The sequence below is a fragment of the Didymosphaeria variabile genome (genome assembly GCF_027946475.1).
Source record: "Didymosphaeria variabile strain IMI 356815 chromosome Unknown scaffold_8, whole genome shotgun sequence".
NCBI lineage: Eukaryota > Fungi > Ascomycota > Dothideomycetes > Pleosporales > Didymosphaeriaceae > Didymosphaeria > Didymosphaeria variabile.
Window position 1 is genome coordinate 2,539,207 of NW_026611627.1, and position 24,333 is coordinate 2,563,539.

The 24,333-nt window shown below is 52.1% G+C and overlaps 8 protein-coding genes across 8 annotated transcripts; 5 read left to right on the forward strand and 3 right to left on the reverse strand.

Annotated features, from left to right (window-relative positions):
• Positions 1 to 1,384: 1,384 nt before the first annotated feature.
• N0V89_011070 (uncharacterized protein) lies at positions 1,385 to 3,192 on the forward strand (the record flags this gene model as incomplete). The annotated part of the gene is made up of 3 exons (XM_056219805.1): positions 1,385 to 1,634; positions 1,683 to 3,058; positions 3,112 to 3,192. The coding sequence occupies 3 exons, from the start codon at positions 1,385 to 1,387 to the stop codon at positions 3,190 to 3,192; spliced, it is 1,707 nt and encodes a 568-aa protein (XP_056066932.1).
• A 172-nt stretch (positions 3,193 to 3,364) lies between these two features.
• N0V89_011071 (uncharacterized protein) lies at positions 3,365 to 5,428 on the reverse strand (the record flags this gene model as incomplete). The annotated part of the gene is made up of 4 exons (XM_056219806.1): positions 3,365 to 4,065; positions 4,119 to 4,366; positions 4,416 to 4,909; positions 4,967 to 5,428. The coding sequence occupies 4 exons, from the start codon at positions 5,426 to 5,428 to the stop codon at positions 3,365 to 3,367; spliced, it is 1,905 nt and encodes a 634-aa protein (XP_056066933.1).
• An 805-nt stretch (positions 5,429 to 6,233) lies between these two features.
• On the reverse strand, positions 6,234 to 7,965 carry N0V89_011072 (uncharacterized protein; the record flags this gene model as incomplete). The annotated part of the gene is made up of 2 exons (XM_056219807.1): positions 6,234 to 7,882; positions 7,929 to 7,965. 2 exons carry the CDS (start codon positions 7,963 to 7,965, stop codon positions 6,234 to 6,236), a joined length of 1,686 nt encoding a protein of 561 aa, XP_056066934.1.
• A 328-nt stretch (positions 7,966 to 8,293) lies between these two features.
• Positions 8,294 to 9,250, forward strand: N0V89_011073 (uncharacterized protein; the record flags this gene model as incomplete). The annotated part of the gene is made up of 1 exon (XM_056219808.1): positions 8,294 to 9,250. One exon carries the CDS (start codon positions 8,294 to 8,296, stop codon positions 9,248 to 9,250), a length of 957 nt encoding a protein of 318 aa, XP_056066935.1.
• Positions 9,251 to 9,483: 233 nt separating this feature from the next.
• Positions 9,484 to 10,345, reverse strand: N0V89_011074 (uncharacterized protein; the record flags this gene model as incomplete). The annotated part of the gene is made up of 6 exons (XM_056219809.1): positions 9,484 to 9,527; positions 9,579 to 9,744; positions 9,797 to 9,842; positions 9,896 to 9,911; positions 10,002 to 10,103; positions 10,159 to 10,345. 6 exons carry the CDS (start codon positions 10,343 to 10,345, stop codon positions 9,484 to 9,486), a joined length of 561 nt encoding a protein of 186 aa, XP_056066936.1.
• A 1,198-nt stretch (positions 10,346 to 11,543) lies between these two features.
• On the forward strand, positions 11,544 to 13,704 carry SKN7 (kinase-regulated stress-responsive transcription factor skn7; the record flags this gene model as incomplete). Its single annotated transcript, XM_056219810.1, has 6 exons — positions 11,544 to 11,582; positions 11,634 to 11,650; positions 11,708 to 11,780; positions 11,834 to 11,977; positions 12,053 to 13,145; positions 13,196 to 13,704. The coding sequence occupies 6 exons, from the start codon at positions 11,544 to 11,546 to the stop codon at positions 13,702 to 13,704; spliced, it is 1,875 nt and encodes a 624-aa protein (XP_056066937.1).
• A 933-nt stretch (positions 13,705 to 14,637) lies between these two features.
• Positions 14,638 to 16,944, forward strand: GCD6 (translation initiation factor eIF-2B epsilon subunit, GEF; the record flags this gene model as incomplete). Its single annotated transcript, XM_056219811.1, has 4 exons — positions 14,638 to 14,721; positions 14,773 to 14,829; positions 14,877 to 16,562; positions 16,621 to 16,944. The coding sequence occupies 4 exons, from the start codon at positions 14,638 to 14,640 to the stop codon at positions 16,942 to 16,944; spliced, it is 2,151 nt and encodes a 716-aa protein (XP_056066938.1).
• Positions 16,945 to 17,843: 899 nt separating this feature from the next.
• On the forward strand, positions 17,844 to 19,611 carry N0V89_011077 (uncharacterized protein; the record flags this gene model as incomplete). The annotated part of the gene is made up of 4 exons (XM_056219812.1): positions 17,844 to 17,931; positions 17,984 to 18,524; positions 18,640 to 19,526; positions 19,580 to 19,611. 4 exons carry the CDS (start codon positions 17,844 to 17,846, stop codon positions 19,609 to 19,611), a joined length of 1,548 nt encoding a protein of 515 aa, XP_056066939.1.
• Between the last annotated feature and the right edge of the window lie 4,722 nt (positions 19,612 to 24,333).

The following is a 24,333-nucleotide window of genomic DNA, read 5'->3' on the forward strand; positions in this document are numbered from 1 at the left end:
TCATCTGTTCGACGTGTCTAATGGATGCACTGAAGGTAATTGCAAAGCCAGTATGTCTCGCATAATTTCGAGCTATCTATCTCTCTAATCCCCGTATATCGCGTTCGAAGGTAGGTCTGGGCAAGTTCGTGATCAGATGTGAGACTTGATTTTGGAAGTGTTCCTTGATCAATACTATCAAGTCGACGTTCTGTGTCATTAATGTTCTGTGCTTTTTGCAAACCACCAGGAGATTTTGCCGTCTGTTTGGTGGAGCCTTTCGCTAGCAAACTGATATGCGACTCTTCAGTGCAAAGTGGTCGCTGATGTAGCGCATGCTTTTTGAATCATTGTCTCAGACAGCCTAATCTTCGCAGGCGGCAAAGCCAAAGCTCTCCCAGACTATCTGCGAGTCGCTAAGGTAATGTTGAATCGAAGCCATTGAAGGATGTATATGAAGAGAAAATCTAATCAGTTAATCAAGTGTGCCGACAAAGTTTAGCTAAAGAGGGAGATCTTCATAAATATTGGAAAACGTTCCTTGTATTTCCATTCGGCTGCGAGGTTGAATGAGAGGCCATGTTCTGTCTTGTAATTCGTCTTCACAAGATAGTTGACAAAGAGGATTAGCCCAAGAACAGCCTTGCTGCACTCACCATACGCAGAGTCCAATCGCTTTCCCTCGCTTGCGCTGTCTCGATTCCCCAGGCACCGATAGAGCGATCTTCATCAACTGTCAAGGCAGGTGAGCCGAAAGCTCAGTAATGTACGATTTCCACATGCAAGTTTCGGTCTTTGTGGCAGCCTTACAGATTGAGAAATCGTACTCAGCCTCGCAAGAACACAAGCACACCTGCTGTTGGAGACGACTGCAAGGTCCTGCGCAGTTGTGTCCATGGATCGATGCTCAATTAACGTTCTATCCCGTTCCGGCCCACTAATGATCTCTTGCGTGCTGACGCTATTCGATGATGATGGTGGGGTGAAAACGGGAACAGCCCACAATTGAACGGGAGAGGGCCCAATAACTACGCTCTTTCCAGCTACTCCGCCGTGCTGCCAAGCGCAAAAACTTTACCTGCTGCCTCACCCATCGAATCACGTCTAGTTGGCTCTCTTCACGATCTTGGCCACACGAATCACATGAAGCAAATCTAATCTGATGCATCTTATCAGATCATCATGGCGTCTCCGATGTGTCTCCGAGCGCTCTTCACCCTCGTCACTGCACATGTGTGCAGATCCAAATAAGGCAGTGAGCGCCCGTATCCCACTTGGAGAAGGTGACAGCAAATTTGTAACGAGAACCTAAAAAGTGGCCGTTGCCAGCTGACACGATGCACGTCTTCCCCTCAAGCTGCGTGCGCGACACTTGCAGGCCACAGCATCCTCCCTAATTGCGAACATGGCGATCCTCGAGATTTTCAAGTCGCAGAATCTTGACTTTTCAAGCAGTTTTCTAGACTGGAGGCTTCTTTTCCTTGCCTCTATACCGATTAGTTTGATTTACTACTTTTTCGGAAGGACAAAATCCGATGGCATCGACATAAGCAGATACTCGCATATACCGCAGCCAGCAACGGCTGATCCGCAGAGAGGGCATTGGGCATGGCTCGAGCAGATTGCGGTGGCGGGTGACGTGCGACGCGCTTTCGGTAGGTCAACAACAGAAGATGCGAGCAATGACTGACATAACTTTGCAGATGAAATGCTTTATGAGCAATGTATCAAAATGGACTTCCCTCCCGTGCTTCTTGTTGATATGCGTCCTGTGGAGAAGTTCTTGCTTCTGCTCATCTTCGACAACGACATCGCCGAGCAGGTCACTAAAGCATCGAAGCAGTTCTCAACCAGTATGCCCAAACATCCTAGTATCCAAGGTCTAGCTCCTTTGGTCGGTGCTAGATCTCTTGTCACGACAGATGGCGACGAATGGAAGGCCTTGAGAAAGAGGATCCTGCCCGGTATGGCTCCGACTCACCTCCTCAGCCTTGTTGGCGCTATTCTAGACAAGACGGAAACGTTTATCGAGCTCATGGAGGAGAAGGCCAAAACCGGCGAAGAGATCCGTCTGGAAGAATACACTACCAACCTCGTCTTCGACATCATCGGCATCGTAACTTTCAACATGGATCTAAACGCCCAGATCGAGGGAAAGCAGAGTGACGTCCTGCTGACATACCGAGCATTGTCGCAGGTCTTCAACAAGCGTCCGTTCGGAGCAGTCTGGTGGAAGGAATACTTTACCAAGAACGAGTTCGAGATCAGACGCCTCGACAAAAAGCTCGACGGCATTCTGAAGGAAGAGATCAAGAAACAGCACAAGGCGCTACTCGCTGGCGCGGATACTACGGACAGGAGTGTGGCCACACTCAGTCTTCACGGCATCGACAAGCTCACGCCCGAGATCCTGCAGCAAACCAGCGACACGCTCCGTGGCTTCCTGTTCGCTGGACACGACACAACAAGTATTTTACTACAGTGGTGTTTCTACGAACTACACAGACGCCCAGCTTCCGCGAAGGACCTCAAGGATGAGCTTGATGAAGTGTTCGGGCTGGACGCGAGCCCTACATCTGTCGTTGAACAGCTCAGAGGTCCCGACGCAGGAAAGCTTCTCGCACGCCTGCCTTACACAGATGCCGTAATCAAAGAAGCTTTGCGTCTGCATCCACCGGGTACCACAGCGCGCATGACGCCAAAGGGATCCGGAAGCAGCATCACGCTTCCTGACGGACAACGATTAGTTATCGATGGCCTGTGTGTTACTCCGCGCGCATACGTCATCCAGCGACACCCCAAGATCTTCGGAGAGACTAGAGATGACTTTATGCCTGAGAGATGGCTCGGCGAAGCGGGTGCCAAGATCCCGGATAGCGCGTTCAGACCTTACGAGCGTGGTCCGAGGAGATGCACTGGGTCTGAGCTGGCAAACCTGGAGGTGCGCATCATTCTGGCTGCTGTGGCTAGACGCTTTGAGTTTGTCAAGGTCGGCCAAGGTGAACTGGATCTGGATGAGAAGGGGTTGCCTCAGCTCGACGAGAAGGGCTACTACAAGACGAAGTCTACCATGTTCTCTGTAAGTGATCCGGTCAATAGCCCCAGGCGTGCTCGTAGTGCTAACATCTATAGACGTATCTCGTCACATGCAAGCCGGTAGATGGTATGCAGTCGAAGGTCAAGATTAAGGGGAGAGACACAAAGAAAGGATAGTCTGATCTGATTCAGCTTCTAGACTATGAACTATACCAGTGAACTATGGTGTTTCAAGATACAAAGGGGTATATGTATTGTATCGAGAAGCTGAGTCGAGACAACGCGTTCTGAAATTCAAACCCATCCTCCACCGCCAGAATACTTCACTCTGCATTCTCAGGCAACTGCATCAAGCCTTCATCCTCTCCTCGAACATACCAGGCGTCTCATCGTCAAACTGGTACAGCGGCTCCATAGGCGGCACATCTTTTCTCAAGACGTGCTTTTGCATGTACCACGGCAGCTTCTCCGCGTAGTACTTGGCAAACTCTTTGTTTCCTACATTGAACACGCTGTCCAATTCCTCAAGTGTGAGGTTCTTCGTCTCGGGCAACAGGAAGTAGCAGTACACCCAGCCGAAGAAGTTCCATGCAGCATACCATCCGAATGCGCCTTGAGGTGTGAACGCTCGCACAAGTGGCGGCCATGTAAGCGACAGGATGAAGTTGAAGCCCCAGCATGTCGCTGTGGCGAAGGACATGCCGATGTCGCGGATATACAGCGGGAACGCTTCGGCACTGTATGTAAATGGAACAGGACCTTCGCCGGGCGAGTAGACAGCCATGAATGTGAAGATTGCGGCGGCGATACTCGCCAGACGACCCTGGGTGGGTTCGCCTTCGGCGTCGAGGGGTAGGAAGAAAGACATTCCACACCAGAGGAGACAAAGACCCATCAGTGGGAAGGTGGTCAGTAGCAGGTTACGGCGGCCGAAAGTGTCGATGGTGTAGATTGCTGGGATAGCGAAGAGCCAATTCGTGACGCCCGTGCCAAAAGACACGAGTAGAGCGTTGCTGCGAGAAAATCCCGCTTGCTCGAAGATCGTGGAACCTGGACCCGATCAGTAAGGCCTTTCGTCTGGAAGTATCTCGGACGACACATACTGTAGTAGGCGATGACATTCACTCCACAAAACTGCTGCATGAACATAACGAAGAAGGATGACTGTGCAGCTCGACGATTGCGCTTTACCATGAAGAACTCTTTGAATAAGCTCTTGCCCTCTCGCTCGGCCTGCTCAACCTCGAGGAGCTTGTGGGCGTAGTACATATCGCGGGCTGCCTGAATCTTGTGCTTTCGTAGACGGCATAGGGCATCGAAGGCTTTGTCGTACTTGCCCTTCTCCATATACCTACACAGCGTTAGCTCCTAGTCGTAGTTTTATGGCTACCATTGCTCACCATCGCGGAGACTCGGGACATAGATAAACCTGGACCATGACCAAGAAAGGCGGGATACTCGTCGATGCAAGCATCCATCGCCATTGGCTGTACTCTCCCATGAAGTCGACGTTCTCGAATGCTACGCTTACGACGAAACCGAGCATGATTCCGAAGGCCGTCCACATTTGCCACATCATGGTGAGAGCACCTCGAATAGTCTTCGGGGCACTCTCTGCAGCATACACAGGAGTGGTGGAGGACTTAGCGCCAACAGCGAATCCTAAAGCAAAGCGTGCGATGAGAAGATTGTACCAGCTGTCGGCCGCCGCCATCCAGAATCCGGTTGCAAACGAGATGAAGCAAGAAATGAAGATGGTGCCACGACGACCGAACAATTTGTTCAGCGGTGCGTTGGTCCAGCAGCCGATCAGCGCAGAACAGAGGTAGGGCGCCCCATTGAGGAGACCTTGTTGCCATTCGTTCGTGATGTTGAACTCGTCAAAGTAGTAGAGCTTTGTAAATGGTTAGAGAACCGGATCCTTCGAGTCAGGAGATGTGGAAGCACATACCTGCGCACCGTTCACAGCTGTCTGATCCATACCTTGAACGATAGCAGAACCAGCGCACAACACGACTAAGAAGTACAGCATGAACGGATGATCCCATCGATGCGTAATCTCATGTCGTAGCAAGCCTTTCTCTTCCTCGCTCAATTGACTCACGTATTCAAACCCATCATCGCGCTGCCCGGTCCTTGCAATGAGCGCACCCTTCTGAAACTCGTCTCGATACTCCGCAAGTCCTTTCTCTTCGACCCAAGCATCGACGTCGCGTAACACTTCCTGCTCGGTCATCCCAGCAAGGGGGTTGCGAAGCTTTGCAGCAACGGACGCCTTGCGGGTCGCGCTAGCGACGGAAGCACGTCGCGTGTGAGCATCTTCGGTGAACTGTGCATCTTTCAAAGAACGCTTGCTGCTGTTGCCTGAAAGATCGGGGTCTGTAGCCTCGATATCTGGTTTCTGAGGCGGCATGGTGTGAGGTCACCGATAAAAGGTCGAAACGCAAAATCAGGTCACAGAACGTGCTGTCTGCTCCGAACGCGTGGAAAATATGGGGACTCTTTATATGTCCACTTCCCCATGGGTCTTCGAACTCTTGTCCACGGGGTGCCTGATTCCTATGCTAAGACCCCATCCCATCCCCATGTATTGGCATATGTAACATTGCACCGTGAGGTCCTCCCCCAGGCACCACTTTTCATCCTCCTCTTCGACAAGTCTCACGCATCAACGTCATGGTGGAGCACTGCCATGAAAGTATCATCTCGGCGGAGGGTTGGCTCGTCCTTGGCGACCAAGAAAGGGCGGCGGAAGCCAAGCTCTGGGGAGAAATGCGACTCCCGGCCAAGAAGCACGCAGGCAGAGATTGAAGATGGTGTTAGCCGTGCCAATGAAAGACAGTTTTTGTCTGGGCGGAGCGATGAAGTTGAGGCGGCAAAGGCGGTCTTGAGTCTTGGCTTGGTCTCAGCTAGGGCTGTTGGCGTGTGAATCGGCAGCCGCATCCGGAATGATTGGCAAGAGCGAGCTGCCAAAATCGTTGTGTCGTACTGCAAGCCGCGCTCAGAGAAGGCTGTACCGTGGAGTAAGTTATCGCGTCCAAGGGCGAGCGCAAATTTGATCTTGCATGATCGCTTGCGAGTTGCAAGTGGCTCTATCAAGTATTTTAGAATGCGTGCGCGTGTAACCATTGCAAGTGAAGAACAACCATAGTTGGATATCCAAGCAGATCTCGATGCATTTGCAGAGCGTAGGTGAAAAGCGTCTCGGTCTCCTTCCCCTAGAGCTTAGCCTTGGCCTCGTCCTTAACCACAACACCTCTATCCTTCCCATTCTTCTCCTTGTCCCTCAAAACTCTCCTCAGAATCTTCCCACTAGCACTCTTCGGTACCTCAGGTATAAACTCAATCTCTTTCACCCACTTATGTCTCACCTTCTTCTCCTTCACAAAAGCAATCAACTCCATTCCTACAGCCGTATCCGCCTGCACACCGTCTTTCAGCTTCACGTATGCCTTGGGCAACTCACCCGAGTAGTCGTCTAGAATGCCCATGACAGCGACATCCTCGACTTTGTCGTGGCCGAGGAGTAGGTCTTCAAGTTCGGCCGGTGCAACACCGATGCCTTTCACCTTGATGAGCTCTTTGATGCGGTCCGTGATATGGATCATGCCCTCTTCATCGATCATGCCTTGATCTCCAGTATGCAGGAAGCCGTCTTCGTCAAAGGTATCTCTCGTCGCCTTCTCGTTATTGAGATAACCCATCACGATCTGCGGCCCTCTTGCTAACACCTCTCCCACCTCACCAACATCACCTTCCGTCCCGTCTTCCTTCAGTATTTTGACTTCGGTTGAAGCACAGACCGCGCCGCCTGAATGCGCGTACTTGTACGCATACTTCTCCGGAGGGTGTGCGGTGATGCATGAACAAGACTCCGTCATACCGTATCCTTGCTTGAAACCGGTGTTTGGGAATTTCTTCTGTAGGAGCTGGATGATCTCCTCGCTCAATGGTGCAGCGCCAGAGGAAAAGCGTGTGACGTGAGACAGGTCGTATTTGTCGACAATTGGATCGCGCACCAGCCGAATCAGAATAGGCGGTACTAAGAGAAGCTCGCCGAGCTGGTATTCCACGATGGTGTTGAGCATCCCTTCCATTGTGAATTGCGGGAGCATTATGACTTCAGCGTTGAGTAGGATGGGTAAGTGCATCTGGTGTACAAGGCCGGTAATGTGGAACAAGGGCAGGACGGCCATGATTTTCTTGTGAGTGTTTGGCGTGATCTGCTCGATCTGGAGACATTGGGCAATGACGTTCTGGTGCGAAATCATGACAGCCTTAGGCAAGCCTGTCGTTCCCGAGCTGAAAGAAAGAAATCCGCAGACATCCTTATTCTTCTTGCCAGGGGGCAATTTGAATGCTGGCGTCTGTCCCTGTTCTCCATACGCTTGGCCAATCCTAATCAATTCCTGCACAGTTGTGTAGCCTGGTAGTTCACCCTCAAGTAAGAAGACGTTGCTTTTCGGCAAGCCAGCTGCTTCCGCGCTCTTGCTAGCAACTTCCATACTCCCGGGGGTAGTCATAAGGAACTTAGCATCGGCGGTCTTAAGTGCGAACGTCATTTCCTCAACATTATAAGCAGGGCTTGCTCCGGATATCCTGGCTCCTACTCTGAGTCCAGCAAACATAGCCACAGGATACCATACGGTGTTTTGACTGAAGAGCGAGATCGTCTCTCCTTCACGAAGGCCATATCGCTTAGTCAAGGCAGTTGCAATGTATGTAGAGTACTTCTTCACGTCCAGCCAGCTGACTCGCTCCTTGGTGACGGCATTTTGGAAGCCATTGAGCTCATTAGGTGGAAATCGGGTTATTGGCGAATATTTTGAATCGAATGACCAGTCCCAATCTGTGAGCTCTGTAGGCACTGTTGCATGTCAGATCCATCCTGTGATGTGATGTAGCTATCGTACGGTCAATAGGCGGTTGTCTCGATTTGAAGATGACCATCTTGACGTTGACGCTTCAAGTATGTGTCCTACGTTGAGAGGAGATGTGCGGTCACGATGGCCAGGAAAGCTTGAGGGAGAAAGAATAGGATCCTGCATTGTGCTCAGCTTACGGCAATTGGCGCCACCCTTTGCCTCGGGGGACAGCGCGAGTGACTCGGATATACGTGAGTCGGCTGCTTGGTGCGGGGAAAGCTGTGGACGTGGGAGCTTTGGCGTTGGGGGGGCTATCCGAAAGAGGAAGGGATCAACGCATCCTCTTAACCTCCTCGATTGGTTTGCGTACTGCGCATCATCGCCCGGACATAATCTAGATATATACGCAAGGGATGATGGAACCGGAAAAAGAGCTAAGAATCACTTTGATAGGAGCTGGCACCATCGGCCTCTCCTTTGCCGCCTTCCATCTCTCCCACCTCCCAGCGTCATCCCACCTGACGATATACGACACCCGTCCTAATGCAGAGCAATACATCCGCGACAACCTACAAAATTTCTATCCTAAAAACTCTTCCCCACCCTCCATAACCGATCTCCAAATCGCAACTACTCTCCCAGACGCCGTCTCCAACGCGCACATCATCCAAGAATCCGGACCCGAAAATCTCCAAATAAAGCAAGACCTATGGGCCGAAGTAGAAAAACACGCCAAAAAGGATGCCCTCCTCTGGAGCAGCACAAGCGGTATCCCCGCCTCCCAGCAAGCACAAAGAATGCAAAACAAGACGCGCCTCCTCGTGGTCCACCCGTACAATCCCCCGCACATAATGCCGCTCCTCGAGCTCGTACCGTCCCCCTCGACGTCCGAAGAGGTGATCCAACGCACGCAGGACTTCTGGCGAGCGCGCAACCGCGTGCCCATCCATATCCATCAGGAGACTACGGGATTTGTAGCAAACCGTCTGGCTTTTGCGCTGCTGAGGGAAGCGATTCATCTTGTTGACGCGGGCGTCGTGTCTGTGGCTGAGCTGGATGGGATTGTTGAGAGTTCAATGGGTCCGAGGTGGGCGGTTGCGGGACCTTTCAAGAGCTACCATGCTGGCGGTGGGCCTGCGGGTTTGGAAGGCTTTTTTAAGAACATTGGGGAGACGGTCCAGGGGTGTTGGAGCGATGCTGGGAATGTTAACGTGGGAGATGGATGGGAAGGTAAGGTATTCAGGCAAGCTAGGGAGGCGTATGGTACTGTGGACGTCGCAGAGAGGGATAGGATTACGCGCAGATTGTTAGATGTTCTGGAAGAGGAGAAAGGGAGGAAGACGTTGGCAAATCCATCAGCATCACAATGAAAAAGCTTGAGAGCACCAAGTATTAGGTCGAGGGAGTCTTTGGCCCTGATAGTTTTGTTGCATTTCTACATTCCCACAAACGCGAGCTTAACGGGTCGTCTCGGTGAGGTCTGACTGCGATATGAACAGACCTTTCCATGCGGGGTACTTCGAACGCTCGAAGCTCAATATTGTACAGAAGGTACGCACACTTGGCTCATTGAACAATTGCCATGCTGTGTTAAGAGACACGCTCACTGCTTGGCGAGCGATTTGAGGACGCTGTCAGCCTTGGAGACTGCTTCAATGTGAGAAATGGCGCTTCAAAATTCATGACCACTCAACCTACCATTCAGTCCAGTGTTATCAGACTCGACATGTGCATCTTTCACAGCGCCGTTCTCGGTGACCAGAGCATATCTCTTGGAACGGTCGCCTCCGAAGATGGCAGCGCCGTCGAAGGACAGATCAAGCGCTTTGGTGAAGCGAAGATCTGGGTCAGCAAGGAAGCGGATCTGATGATTTTGTCAATATCGATCGTCTCTTCCGCGAATATTCGCGACGTACTCCGCTTAAGCCAGATGGGTCGAGGCTCTTGGCCCATGCCTTCATGCTATTTGCTGTCAGATGGTTACGCTTGCAGAAATTTGCTTCTACCCAACTCACACGAACGCATCGTTGACTGCAAGACGTTGAGTTAGCGGTGATCCAGTTTACATCCAAACTAAACGCTCCACATGATATATGTAAAAATAAAAAATAATAGGCCTACCCGAGACAACGAAGACACGACCAGCGTCCTTGAGCTCCTTGGCATTAATATAGCCAGGAATATGGCTCTCGCTGCACGCGGGGGAGAAGGCTGCGGGTACACCTGCATGTCGTGGTCAGAAGACGTGTCTCGTCGGACCCAGTATTGTGGGGTTTACCAATGATCAAGCCCTTTCCACTCTTCAGCTCGTCTGCAATCTTCACCTTGTTGCCAGGCGAGCCCTCGTGAAGCTCGACATCGGGGATCTTATCACCAACCTGCACGAAGGCCGGAGATGAGGCGTGAAACAGGCGGCGAGGGGCAGCAAGGGGCAAGGCGCGCGGCAGTCGGCGAGCGGCAATCATGATTAGCGACTAAAGGACAGCAGTGGCGGGCTGAAGGTGTGGTGTAGACAGCGCTGGCGAGTGTGTGTCGTGTTTGGTATCGCGACTAGCGGCGTGGACGTGGGTTTACCGCCGGAGCGGGTCCCACCCAGGGGAGCAAAGATCGACGCACGGCCTTCCCTCATCGAGCCCTGATTTGCGGGGGCCTGTGGACGGACCCCAAGCTGGCAGTGAACGAGCTGTCGCCCGCGCCTCTGACGAGGGCGCTGCTCGGGCTCGGAATCATGGCAGCGCCTGGCGCAGACCTGCGCGCTCCCGTCGGGGGATTGCGCGCGAGATTGCTGGCTATGGCGAGGCCAGCCGCGTTCCGAGGTGGATTAATTGCGACTTTCTTTTCGCGTCCGGGATCCGCTTGGGCCAGTCTCATTCCGTCATTGCTTGGTCGCACGCAGCCGGCCAAAAACCCACAGCCGGCACGCCCGCGGCGCCCCGACGCAGCTGGTGTCGACGTGCCGAATGGGCGAGCGGATGACGCTGCGCTGCTGCTGCGAGCCTGCCACGGGAGCGGTCGTGCAGCAGGCGTCACGGCGACTGGGCGCGAGACAGGCCGCTAGGTTGCTGATTTCGGCGACGACAGAACAGGCGAGGCTTGGGCGTGCCGGGGAGCAGACGGATGCTGGCTAATGGGCCGCCGCACTGTTTTCTTTCAAGCCCTCGATGGCAACCCTGCCGGCCTCTTCCCTGTCCTCGGCACGCTTCTTTCTTAGCTCTTGCTGCAGGCCACTCAGCGCCACCAGACTGCCGTCACGGCCGCCGCGCTGTGCATTCCTCAACCTGCTTTAGTCCCAGATACCCACCCGCAAAACCTAGTCCCCCTTCCTTTCCAGGCTCTTTCTCGACTTCCATCTGGACCCCCTCGGGAGAATCCTGTCCTCGGTCCGCAGCGCTTGCTCGCAGGCTCATGTGCCAACACCCTGTCCTCCGCCATCCCGCATCAGACGTCACAGCCCGAAGACCGCTCGGGCGGTCACTGCAAGGCGGCTGAACCATCGCGCTCCCCACAGTTGGCGATAGCACCAAAACCACCGCAACGGTTGCGACAGTCCGTCGAGAGGCGCTATTGTCCGTAAATCGACTCTAGCTTGGTACTTGGGAAGAGACGTTGAGCTGCTTGTCTGGATAGCGCGCTAGCGAAGTGTCGAGAGAGCCCTTAGCAGCCATGGAGAGCCAGTCGCAAGGCTCGAGCAGCAGCGACTTCGTATGTCAGGAACCGCAATCGTGTCTGGATAGAAGCTAATTGTGATGCCAGGTTCGCAAGCTGTACAAGTACGTCGAGATGCAGTGTCCGATGTAGAAGGCCTCAATTGCTGATGCGCGCGATAGAATGCTCGAAAACCCGACCGACGAGAACGTTGTACGATGGGGAAACGACGGAGACAGCTTTGTGGTGCTGGAGGTACGTCGTGGCACCTACTATGGTTCGCACGCGGGACGCTGACGGACGACCAGAACGAGAAATTCACGAAGCACATCCTGCCGAAGCACTTCAAGCACAGCAATTTCGCCAGTTTCGTGCGCCAATTGAACAAGTACGACTTCCACAAAGTGCGCCACAACAATGAAGAAAATGGTCAGTCGCCGTACGGGCCTGGGGTAAGGTCAACACCGGAGCGCTCCTTCTAGGAGTGTTCGTGCACGTTCTGGGCAAGCACGACTGACGATTGCTAGGCATGGGAATTCAAGCATCCGGACTTCAAGATGAACAACAAGGATGCGCTGGACAACATTCGTCGGAAAGCGCCTGCGCCGCGCAAAACAAACCAGCCCAGCGAAGAGATGATCATTCCCGCGCAACAGATGGACATGATGAGCAACCAGTTGGTCGCAACGCAGGCACAGCTGCACGCACTCGAAAGTCGCTACAACGAGCTCAGCATCCACCATTCCATGCTGCTTCAAGAGGTCATCGGACTGCAAAAGACGGTTGTCAACCATGAGCATGTGATGCAAAATGTCATGACCTTCCTGCACAACGTCGACGCCCAACGGCGGCGCGACAGTAGAGTCGCGAACCCCTTTCCCTCGAATGGGAACCAAACGCAGAATGGGAACGTGGATGGTGCGCAAAACCAGTCTGCCGAGGATGACATTCCTGCTTCACCTCTGCAGCACGCTTCTAAACTGTTGAGCGAAACCAATGCGGATGTTATGCTGAACCCTAGAAACCTGGAACACATGAACGAAATCACGATGCGGATGAATGGAACACTCACAACGCCCCCACCTGACCTCATTCGAAGTGTGAGACCCGCCAGTCGAGGGCCCCCGTCAGCCGGCAGCTCTACCAACTCGATGCGACTCGGTGATATCGACAATCTGGTGTACCCGGTTGGGCAAACGAACGGAATTGACCCCATGTATAGCGAACACATCAACAACATTCCCTACAGCATGCCGCCCAAAGCAGCCGATCCAAGCAACCCGCAGTTCCAGGAAACTCGGAAGAAGAGTGCTCAAGTTGATCCAGGATGGGTGCGCCAGCCCCAGATTTTACTTGTCGAAGATGATCCAACTTGTCGTCGCATCGGCAGCAAATTCTTGTACGCATTCCATTGCTCCATCGACAGCGCGCTCGACGGGTTGGAAGCAGTGAACAAGATGAATGCCGGATCAAAGTATGATTTGGTGCTTATGGATATAATAATGCCCAACCTAGATGGTGTTTCCGCATGCCATCTAATCCGGCAATTCGACAACACACCCATCATCGCCATGACTTCAAACATTCGAAGTGACGACATCTCTATGTATTTCCAACATGGTATGTCTGCATTGAGTAACTGCTTTTGGTATTTGTACTAACACTCCCAGGCATGAACGATGTTCTTCCAAAGCCATTCACCAAGGAGGGTCTACTACACATGTTGGAAAAGCATCTTGCGCATTTGAAGAAACCTCTTTCGCACATGGACGGTGGCATGGTAGCGCCTCAGCCTTTAGCTTCGACACGACAGGTATTGAAAGAGGAGGAGTCTCCGGCCAAATCCCCTGCGACTGCCACCTGGAACTCGCCAGCACCCGTCCCCGGAGTCTCTCCCGTGGCCGCGACCGGCATGTCGGAAGAGTACTTGAACGCGGTGCACGCAAACCCTGCAGCCTACGCTGTGCAAGGAGTACCGGGGATGCCACACGGCAACCCTTATAACACGTCTCCCCAAATGCCGATGCCTGGCCACCCACAACAGCAGGCTGGACACAGAAGACAGATTTCAGACATATCCGGGGGTGAAAATATGAACAATCCGGCAAAACGACAGCAAATGTATGCCAATGCTCCGTTACAGCCGCAGCCCATGAATCCAATGCAACGGCCGCGCTGAAGCAATCACAAGGCGTTCAGGGCGGCTATTTCATTCACATTTCAAAGTCCCGCAGCGCGGTTGCCACAATAAGCACCAATGCGCCGGTGAACACGACGTTTGGTTTCTCTTCGATCGGAGATGATTTAGAGATGTTCGTTGGTGTGGGATACCACGGCTGCTATGCCGATCACATTTTTGTTTTCCGTTCTGTCCCCTCGTTGAGATGATTTCCTCTGGTAGAAGAACTGTGGGCTAAGCCAGAAAGTAGCCTACTCCCATGATAGACGGGAGGTGAGAGAGGGCGTTTGTGGGGATGGGGCGTGCACGGTTTACCCGAAGCATACGGCCTGAGCAGCTGGAAGTATTCATGACTGTAGCGCAATTTGTAGCATTTGATAGCATGCATTGCGTACGCTTATCTTTATTCCCATCAACTTGACATCGTAGACGCTGTGTACAAGCTGGTCTCAACCAGCGTTCGTCAGTTCGCATGCTTTTCTCGTACCGTATTTGGTAACGCACAGACGCAAGGCCACGGTCAGTGAAAGGCAAGCACGATGTGCAGATGTTGTAACATGTGCATCAACTAGAATGGGACAACAGGCTCTTTCTCGTATGTTTCTTTTATCATTACTGCTGAGCCGTTGAGGTGTCGTTGCAACAAGCATCAGCTTGGTCGTCCAGGGTCAAACAGACCATGAGTTCTAGACCTCTATCGCCACACGTGAAAGCCAGGAAGGACGTCTTCCACAGTGACCCAAGCAAGGCCCCTGCGGCAAGCCCACAAGCCCCACCTTAACCTTAATCCGTTTTCTGGAATTCTGTGACGCACAGCGTTTGGTGCGGCTTTCCGTGGGCGTTCCTGAGTCATCGCCAAATTTGGCCTCGCGATACATCCCACCAGAAACTCGCAGCAACCGCCCCACCAACGCACACCTTGGACCGCACAGCATGCCACCCAAAGGCAAGAAGGGCCAGTCGGCTGACAAAGCCAGACCTGGCGAGGAGGAGCGCGAGGATCCGCTGCAGGCGGTGGTAAGAGCTATCTATGCTTGCTCGTGGAAGCTATGCATGCTCACTTTCTAGATACTCGCCGACCCATTCGAAACGCGCTTCAGCCCGTTCACGCTCGAGCGCCCACGCGTCAGTATGCAACCTTGTGCGCGCGGCACATTGTTAACAGCTGCCAGTGCCTCCTACCCCTCGCGAATACCCCGCTCATCGAATACACCTTCGAGTTCCTCGCAAATGCCGGTGTTGAAGAGGTCTTTGTATACTGCGGCGCCCACAGAGACCTCGTTGAGGATTACGTGAAGAAGTCGAAATGGTCGTCACGGTCCTCGCCCTTCTCCAAACTGGAGCTTATCCAGTCGTCCTCCCACTCCATCGGCGATGCGATGCGCGACTTGGACACACGCGGTCTGCTAGTGGGCGATTTCCTCATGGTATACGGAGATGTGGTCAGCAACCTGCCGCTAGAGACGGCCCTCGCTGCGCACAGAGCGAGACGCGCGAAGGATAAGAACGCGATTATGACCATGGTGCTACGGGAGGCTGGAACCATACACAGGACAAAAGCGCAAGGAACGAGCCCGGTATTCGTCCTGGATCCCACCAATGATAGATGCCTCCACTTCGAGCAGATGCCGAACAAAGATCAGACACATTTCCTCTCTATTGATCCTGAGCTCCTCTCAGACCACCAGGAAATCGACATCCGGCAGGACCTTATCGACTGTGGCATTGACATTTGCACACCGGACGTGCTCGCACTTTGGAGCGATAATTTCGACTTCCAAGCGCCGAGGAAGGGTTTCCTGCATAGCGTACTGAAGGACTACGAGTTGAACGGCAAGACGTTCCACACGCACATCGTTTCGGACCACTATGCTGCACGAGTTAGAAATTTGCACGCATACGACTCTGTGAGCAGAGACATAGTGTCGCGATGGGCATACCCGCTATGTCCTGACAGCAACCTCGTGCAGGGCCAGTCATACCGGTTACAAAAGGGAAACATCTACAAAGAGGAGGGCGTTATATTAGCACGTGATTGCGTAATCCTTCCGAAGACAGTCATTGGGCGTGGCACCAGCATCGGAGATGGCAGCGTAATCAAGAACAGCATCATAGGGAGACATTGCATCATTGGCAAAGGCGTGAACGTTGACGGTGCTTATCTATGGGATTACGCAAGCATTGGGGATGGCTCAACTATCAAGAAATGCATTATCGCGGATGAAGCTTCGATAGGAAGGAGGTGCACCATCGATTCTGGAGCTCTCATCTCGTATGGAGTGACCATTGGCGAGGGTACTACGATTCGGGGTGAACACAGAATTACCAAAGCAAGTAGGAGACGGGATTTAGACGAACCGACTTTTGATAAGAGCACGGATGCGACTATTGTTGGCGCGGGTGGCGTTGGATTTGAATTTCAAGACTCGGATGAGGAAGACGAAGATGAGATTGTAGACGGACTCATCGCTGCTAATTCTATGTACAACCTCGCAAACCTATCCCTTGAGTCGATATCTACGCTCAACTCGGAGTCCGAAGACGACGTCGACTTTGAGATCCGACACGACCGCTCCGCTGCAAGTAGTTTCCGCTCTGTCGGCTCTCAGGACAGCCAGCACGCCGCCAATTTCGATCATGATGCTTCGGCTAGCATCTACGATTCGCTCGAACAGGGTCACGAATCAGCAAACATCCAACTAGAATTGACGGCACTGCGTATGAGTACGAACGCCTCAGACCACCAAGTCCGTCGCGCCGTTGTCGTGGCTTTCGTTAAACACATCACATCGCTTGTCAAGTCTGGCACCAGCATACGGGAGGCTGTGGCGCAGGTGTTTTCGCAGCACAAAGACTTGGTGAGTAATCCTACCGATTAACGTTCGGGCATATGCTTACCTTTTATCTTTACTTTAGGTTGACCGTTCGATTTTCGATAAAGCCAGTTCAAGTAAAGTCGACCAAGTCGATTTCATGCTGCTCTTACAAACAGACCTTGCACACCGAGATAACGGCGATGCCATACTGCTGAGTGCAGCAACTAAGTTAATCGAGTTGGATAGTATTGAGGACGACGGCGTTCTGCAATGGTGGGGGGATGCGAAATCGGTAGAGACTGAAGAGTTGAAGAAGGTGAAGGCTAAGACGCAGCAGTTGATTGATTACCTGAACCAATCTTCAGAAGAGGAGAGCGACGAAGACGATGAGGATGAGGATGAGGATGATGAAGACTCGGAGTAGTTATATACCACGGTGAAGACACAGACAATCAACATTACGATCTATGAAAGAGCGGCATGAGTCGGTGTTTCACTGAATGGCGCCGTTCACACATGTCAGCTTCAGATTCACAAGTATTGCTGCCTGTGAACAAGACAGGAAGCCGCAAAAGTGGGCTTCTGATGCTGCGATAGATAGTAGAAGCATTGCCTTCGCTAGTACGCCATGCCTGATAAGCCCAGGCATCCATGTCCTAGACACCCTATGGTCTGCTTCTTGGGTTTTGGTAACGCTCTTCCATCGCTATTAAACTTGAAGAGACTGAGTTAATGGCCGGGCTTTTGAGCTTGTCTCTACTGTCTCTACAAGCCGTGGGTTGACGTACCGTTCTTATGAGTGTCGAATCCAGGTACTGTACAGCTGCACGCGAGCAGGCCATGTTGGAAATGAGGCTCGGGTGCTTAAACTCAGCTCGAGCGCAGGCAACTGCGGCAAGACTTCACGAAAGGTGGCGGTGGTTGCCTAATTGGGCTTAGACCCCTGTGCCCGCATCCCGACTCGTGCCTGCCCTGCTGTTACCAATGTCTCAACCCGACCTGGACCTGTGACTGTGTAAAGCTGACCAATATCCACCCATATTTGCTTCGCCTTTTGCTATCTCGTGCTGCCTGCCGCCACTCAGCCTGAGTCCACTCTCTTTTCCCTGTTCCTTTCGCTCGCAGCTGCTGGTCTCGTCATCGCGGCGGGATCGGCTCTCCCAGAACATCACCACGCCGCCCTCAACCGCTTCCCGTAAGCGAAAGGCAGACGATATAGCAGACCACCTCGCACCTTCCGCTGCTCCACCGAGCAAGAGACATACCCCCGATACCGCAGTCGACCTGCCCGCCACACCTGTTACGACGATAGCCTCACCCGCCATGGACTCCGATGACGACTTCAACAGCTCGCAGGCGAGCGGGGACGACTTTTTGGATGACCAGGATAGCGATCTTGGTCTCGAGGACGGTAAGAATACCTCAGGATTGTGTTGTGGCGGGAACCTGACATATGACTATAGACTCCGACTTCGACATGGACCAGGATGACGTGGGCTTCGAGTCGCAGGACAAGGACATGGGCCCCCGAAAGCAGGCTTATGAGGTGGATTTCAAAGTTTTCGACCCTCAACAAATACAAGGCTCGCAGGACAGACAGATCGACGAGGTGTCAAGCATCCTCGGCCAGCCGCCCGAAGCGACCGCGATCCTCCTACGCCACCTGCGATGGAACAAGGAGCGCTTGATCGACCGATACATGGATAACCAGGAGGAAATTCTTGAGAGCGCTGGCTTGGGAGAGACTGCGGCGAATAACCCACCCAAGATCTCGAAGGTCGCGGGTTTCGTTTGCGATATTTGCTGCGAGGACGATCCGAGCCTGGACACATTTGCGATGAAATGCGGACACCGGTTCTGTGTCGAATGCTATCGGCAATACCTGTACACCAAAATCAAAGAAGAGGGAGAGGCAGCCCGCATCAGATGCCCCGGGGACGGGTGCAACCGAATAGTGGACTCGAAGTCTTTAGACCTGCTTGTAGCAGAGGAACTCAGAGATCGGTACGTTGACACCGTGCCTTGCTCTACATGTGCATACCCTCTCATACACCATGTCGGGTAGCACATAAGTAGATACACTTACCTTGTGATTTGGCGCTGACGCAAGCTTACTCAGGTATCACGAATTGCTTACACGAACGTACGTTGACGACAAAGACAACCTGCGATGGTGCCCAGCGCCGAACTGCGTGTACGCTGTCGAGTGCGGCGTTAAGAATAAGGACTTGATGCAGATCGTACCGACCGTCCACTGCGAATGCTCTCACGACTTCTGCTTCGGCTGCTCGCTCAACGACCACCAACCCGCACCTTGCGCTTTGGTGAAGATGTGGCTAAAGAAGTGCGAAGACGACTCCGAGACTGCTAACTGGATCTCAGCAAACACAAAAGAATGCCCTAAATGCAACTCGACTATAGAAAAGAACGGTGGCTGCAACCACATGACCTGCCGAAAGTGCCGTCATGAGTTCTGTTGGATGTGTATGGGGGTATGGTCTGAGCACGGTACTAGCTGGTACAACTGCAACCGATTCGAGGAGAAGAGCGGTTCAGAAGCGCGAGATGCTCAGGCCAAGAGCCGAATGTCGCTTGAGCGGTACTTGCACTACTACAACCGATACGCCAACCACGAACAATCAGCGAAGCTGGACAAGGACATATACCTCAAGACGGAGAAGAAAATGCAACAGTTGCAAAACACAACAGGCATGTCGTGGATTGAGGTTCAGTACCTCGATACGGCGTCGCAAGCTTTGCAACAATGTCGACAAACCCTCAAGTGGACCTACGCTTTCGCATACTACCTAGCTCGCAACAACCTCACTGAGATATTCGAGGACAATCAGAAAGATCTGGAAATGGCCGTGGAGAACCTAAGCGAGATGTTTGAGAAGCCCGTTGACCAGCTCCAGGGGCTGAAGGTCGACATGATGGACAAGACGTCATACTGCACTAAGCGGCGAGTCATCCTTCTCAATGACACCGCTGAGAACCTCAAGCTAGGTAAGATAAGATTTTGCATCCAGTATATGAGTACCATGCTAATGCTACTGAAGGCAACTGGGAATTCAATGTCAAGTTCTCATGAGCTTAAATCCATTTCGAGGCGGACATAGTGGAGCGGACATACTCCATTGCTTAATGCCTACCTTATCATGATTTGACTCTTCATGACCCCTTTGATTTACTATTGTACAGCATGGCCTGTTGCATTCCCGCTCTCTTCTCTCATTTCGGCCTTTGATCCGCGGTAGCAAGTCCGGGAGGGGATGATATAGCAGGTAGAAGGAGGCCCCGGAGACGCTTACGGATGTGGGTGAAGTGCACGAGAGATATATTGGCGCTGATGGATGTTGGGATGACATGAAATGAACGAAATGGAAGGATTCAACGGAGGGCGTTTCTGGCAGACAAGGAATCTGGGTCTCTTCAGGTCGGTCGAATTAGCAGACGGGCATGCATAGCATCAGTCAGTTTCTGTGGTTAGCGGGAATAGACTTGGTAACGACGCTCCAGGGCATGTGATTCATCGAGCGGTGATGGTGATATCCGTCACTGTGAATAGTGATTAGGGTCGGAGACGGGCTATAAATCCTCGTGAGGGCGTCTTACTAGTTTCCTCACACTTCTTCTGTATTTTGTGTGCGGTCTAAAAGCAACACGTACTCGTCACATGGGGCGCTTTGTTCTCCGCTAAAAACCGAAGATGCCACCAGGAATGTCTGGGCGCGTCCTGCGAGGAAGAAATAACAGCAGTTGCTGCTCATGTCTTTCCACCTCCGTAGCCGATTTACTCATGATGATGGTGCATAGCATCATCACCACTTTCTGTATCGATGCTAGCGCAGCACTTGTGGGTATAAAAGGAGCCGACTGTCGCGAGGTCAGCTCTTTACACTTGCTCACCTCCCCAAGGGTGGACTAAAACGAACGTAGCCAGCGATTATGCGGTGTGCGGGCTGGTGGACTAAAAAGACATCAACGAAACGCATGGCTGGCTCTGTTATGGAAGGAAAGAATGGCGACAGCCAATCATCATGTCTTCCTAGTTTCGCAGCGGAGTAGTGATGATGAACCGTAGCATCATCATAAGTTCGTGATTGTTGCTAGCGTATCGATCGTGAGGATAAAAGGAGGCACAGTGTTGCGAGGTCTCGCTCTTTACACTCACTCACCTTCGTGCTGAGGGGGAATAAAAGTTGGACATCAACCTCGTGATGGGGTGTGCTGTGTGGTGGTCTAAAAGTGGACGGTATTCAGCACATGTCCGGAGTTCGCTTTGGGGGACAAACGTGCCTTGGCTCAGACACCTTTCAATGTGATGTTTTCCTGGTGATGAGCACTATCTTAGTGCAATGATGCCCTCAACGCGGGGAGAAGTATAAAACCCCGCTGTGGGAAGAGATTATCCTTCACACCTGCTCACCTCACTGGTCGGGGTGGGGACTAAAAATCGTGGAATCGGTTCCTTGATGGGGTGCTCTGTGGTAGTCTAAGAACCAAGTATGTGCCATTATATGGCTGGAGGTCGGTCTAAGTGGACTCAGAGGCTCAGCGCCATAGCTTGGTGTCAAGTTGCTTCCCTAATGATGAACAGTATTATCGTGAATTGGTGAATAGAGCGAGAGATGTTGTATAAAAGCCCGTTATCAGAAGAGGATTGCCTTTGTCACACTCACGCTGCTGTGGAGTAGGGGACTAAATCTGAAGAACAAAAACTTCATGGGCTATGTTCTGTGGTCTCTAGAATGTCTGCCAGTCTTCAAATGTGCGGACTGCTCGGAATCGGAAGCGAAGAATACTCTCGTCTATTGCTTTCGGCACATGATCCAGTACTGAGTGATGCAGTCCCTCACCATCGTTTGCTGTGTGTCATCATAATCACGCGCTGCACGACAGGTGACACGGACCCAGGCTCACGTCTATATAGACAGCCCTCGGTACCAGGTTTCTCTCCTCACGCTGCACACCTCTTCACTGGGGACTAAAATCTCTGTGATAATGGATTCATGGACTAAAATCTCTGTGATAATGGATTCATGGACTAAAGGCTCTGTGATAATGGATTCATGGAGGGTTCCTCTGTTGCGTTCTAGAGCCTCCTCGACATTGGAGATATGTCTGGTTCTCTCCTAGTGAATTTCTGGCACTATGTCCGTCTTGTGTGTTGTTTTGGATCTCAAAAAGGAGTCAAGGTCGGCATGGGTTGCAGAAAGGTGCTGTGATGATGAGCTTCATCATCACTTCCAAATCTTGGTACAATCCTGGCAAAATGTGCAAGTCAATTAGCGCGTTGTTGGAGTATAAAAGCAGCTGGATTTGCGGCAGAAGAGCTCCTCACACTATTCTTATTGCAGGATTAAAAGGACTAGATGAGAAATACCATGCACTTGCGATATGGCACTCTATAAAACATGAGCAAGTTCCTTAATGTCTGGACGCGTGGACGAAAAGACATCCTGAGACATGATGCTGCCTGTTCTTCATGGTGGGATTGAGCTTACGTTGCGCAGTGACCTGGCCGATAACGGTCAACTTGTCGTTAGTGACGCAAACAATGGTAATCGCCACCGCTCTGTAGTGCAGTATCGGGCTGTCAGCAACAGCCATACGATATAAAAAGCCGACAATTCCTGATCGATCTCTTGCTTCTTTACACCGCAATCTCCAGAGAGGCCTTCTAAAAGTGCTTCGAGCCAGCCCCCATGGTGCGATTTCGTCCGGCCCTAGACAAACGCCTGCCTTGTTCATGTGTGAAGCCGCTTTCAAAAGTTCTCGCGGATCGATTCATGGGATCTGCCGGGTCTGGCGCTCAAAATCAACGCACACACACACTCATGTTGTTCCTCGATTGCATTCTCTGCAGTAATGCATTCTCTAGGTTTTCTGACCACGTGGAAGCTATATAGTCTGCGGATATGGTTGATCTCGGTGTGAAAGCAAGTCCACGAGCTCGTGCATCGGACTAGGTTATAGAAGCGACTGAAAACGCAACCATGTCACGCCACCTAGTGCTTGGACAAAGACTGCTACTAAAAGAACATGAAGAAGACCCCTTGGTGCTTTCCCTTGGGTGCTCTGAACTTCGCGTCTGGAGGCACCCATGCGCGGATTCGCGCAGTCGAAAAGCGCTCAAGAACTTATCATGTTCGTAACTCCGACCATGCTGTTACAACAAAACTCCACGACTACACGGTGATGTGCTCGGTCCACTGTCAGAGCACATAGCTAAGCTATTGGAGGACCTTCCATTTAGCACAGATAGGTTAGACGAACCTCGCACCTGCCTGAGTAAATCTTCGTCCCTGTGGACTTATAGTCGCAGCCTGATGATGAGCAAGCATAAGAGCTCCCCATTTCATGATGTTGCTTCCACTCCACTCAATTGCACTCTATAGTCACTAAAATAGAGTGGTGTGCGTGAACATGAGCGCCCCTGTGCGTCCAGAAAGCTTCGCGATACGTACCCATGCGTGGACTTCGGCCAGAATTCCTCACAAACTTACCCGATGTCTTATCTGCAGCTCTTCAAAAGTTCAACGTGAGAGCTTCGATGCTAGGACGCCTCCTTTAAAGACAAATCGATATTCAGATTATGGTCTTTGTCCTTCCCAGCGAGAGAGCATTGGCGTTCAAGAGCAGTGTCGTCTTGAGCCACATGTTCGCGGAAAGCAGATGTAAAGCCACTCACGATGAAGACACATGGGGTAACTGATGACTTCCACTAATTCTTTGTGCCGCTTGAATATCAACATGAGTTCGCTAGTGTCATGTCTCAGGTGTAAATAGTTGCTTCGGCCTCATTTTATACTTCCCCACACAGGCTTTCGCTTCTCGAAGGAGACGACTAAAAGCGTCGAGTGATGGCATTCACGGAGAGCTGTTGCTGGACTTCGAGACGACAATTTCAACCCCACCTTCACCATGTGTGGACTCGCTCTCGAAGACAACAAAATGGAAGACGATGTCGTGCTTGGGCTTGCGAGTGGGAAGTATACTCGTATGCGCACTTTCTCGTATATCGACTACAACGAAAGGACGTCTTACTAAGTCAATCTCAAAACCATTGTGCTCGAACGCGATGACTGGACGTTTCCCCAAAAACGAGACATGCGAAACCGGATGTTCTTCGCTCTGCCTGGCAGACTCGGCTCTACAAGACATTATGGTCTCTTATCACACAGCTTTGCTGGTAGCAAATTTGTACTGGTTCGCGAAGAAGTCTACCTCGTTGATCATGACCTCCACAATTTGTCCGTCGACGACTTTATGGCTGTCTCAGCTAGCGCCAATTCGATGTTGTATAAAGATATCCGTTCCGGGCAAGATATTACTTCCTCACACTTCAGCCGGGATGAGTGAAAGGCTGTCGATTCGGTTGCATGGACATGGAGGAGTCTCTCAGGCCTCAAAACGAAAATGCTCTCAATACCCGAGACCGCGCGTTGATGTTGTGCTTCTGGCTTGCGAGTGGGCATCGGCATCACACTATCGATGTTCTACACGGGACCTATGCTTGATTCGGCGCGAGTCGAACCGGCGCAATTGTCTGATAAGGCGGTCGGTAATTCATGATGGTGAGGCTCTTCATTGGCCTCATCTATAGGCAATGTGTCGACATATATGTCTTCGTCTTCAGCGGCATCGTTATTGGGGTGGCCATTGCCATATCATCGGGTGCTAGTGGTCGATACGTCGATGCCACGGGAAGTTGCGAAGATTCGACGAGAGACATGCGGTGGCGACACCAGTGGAAGGCGACGGAGTCAGGTTCAGTCGCAATTGACGAGCAGCGTGGGTGAAGATGATC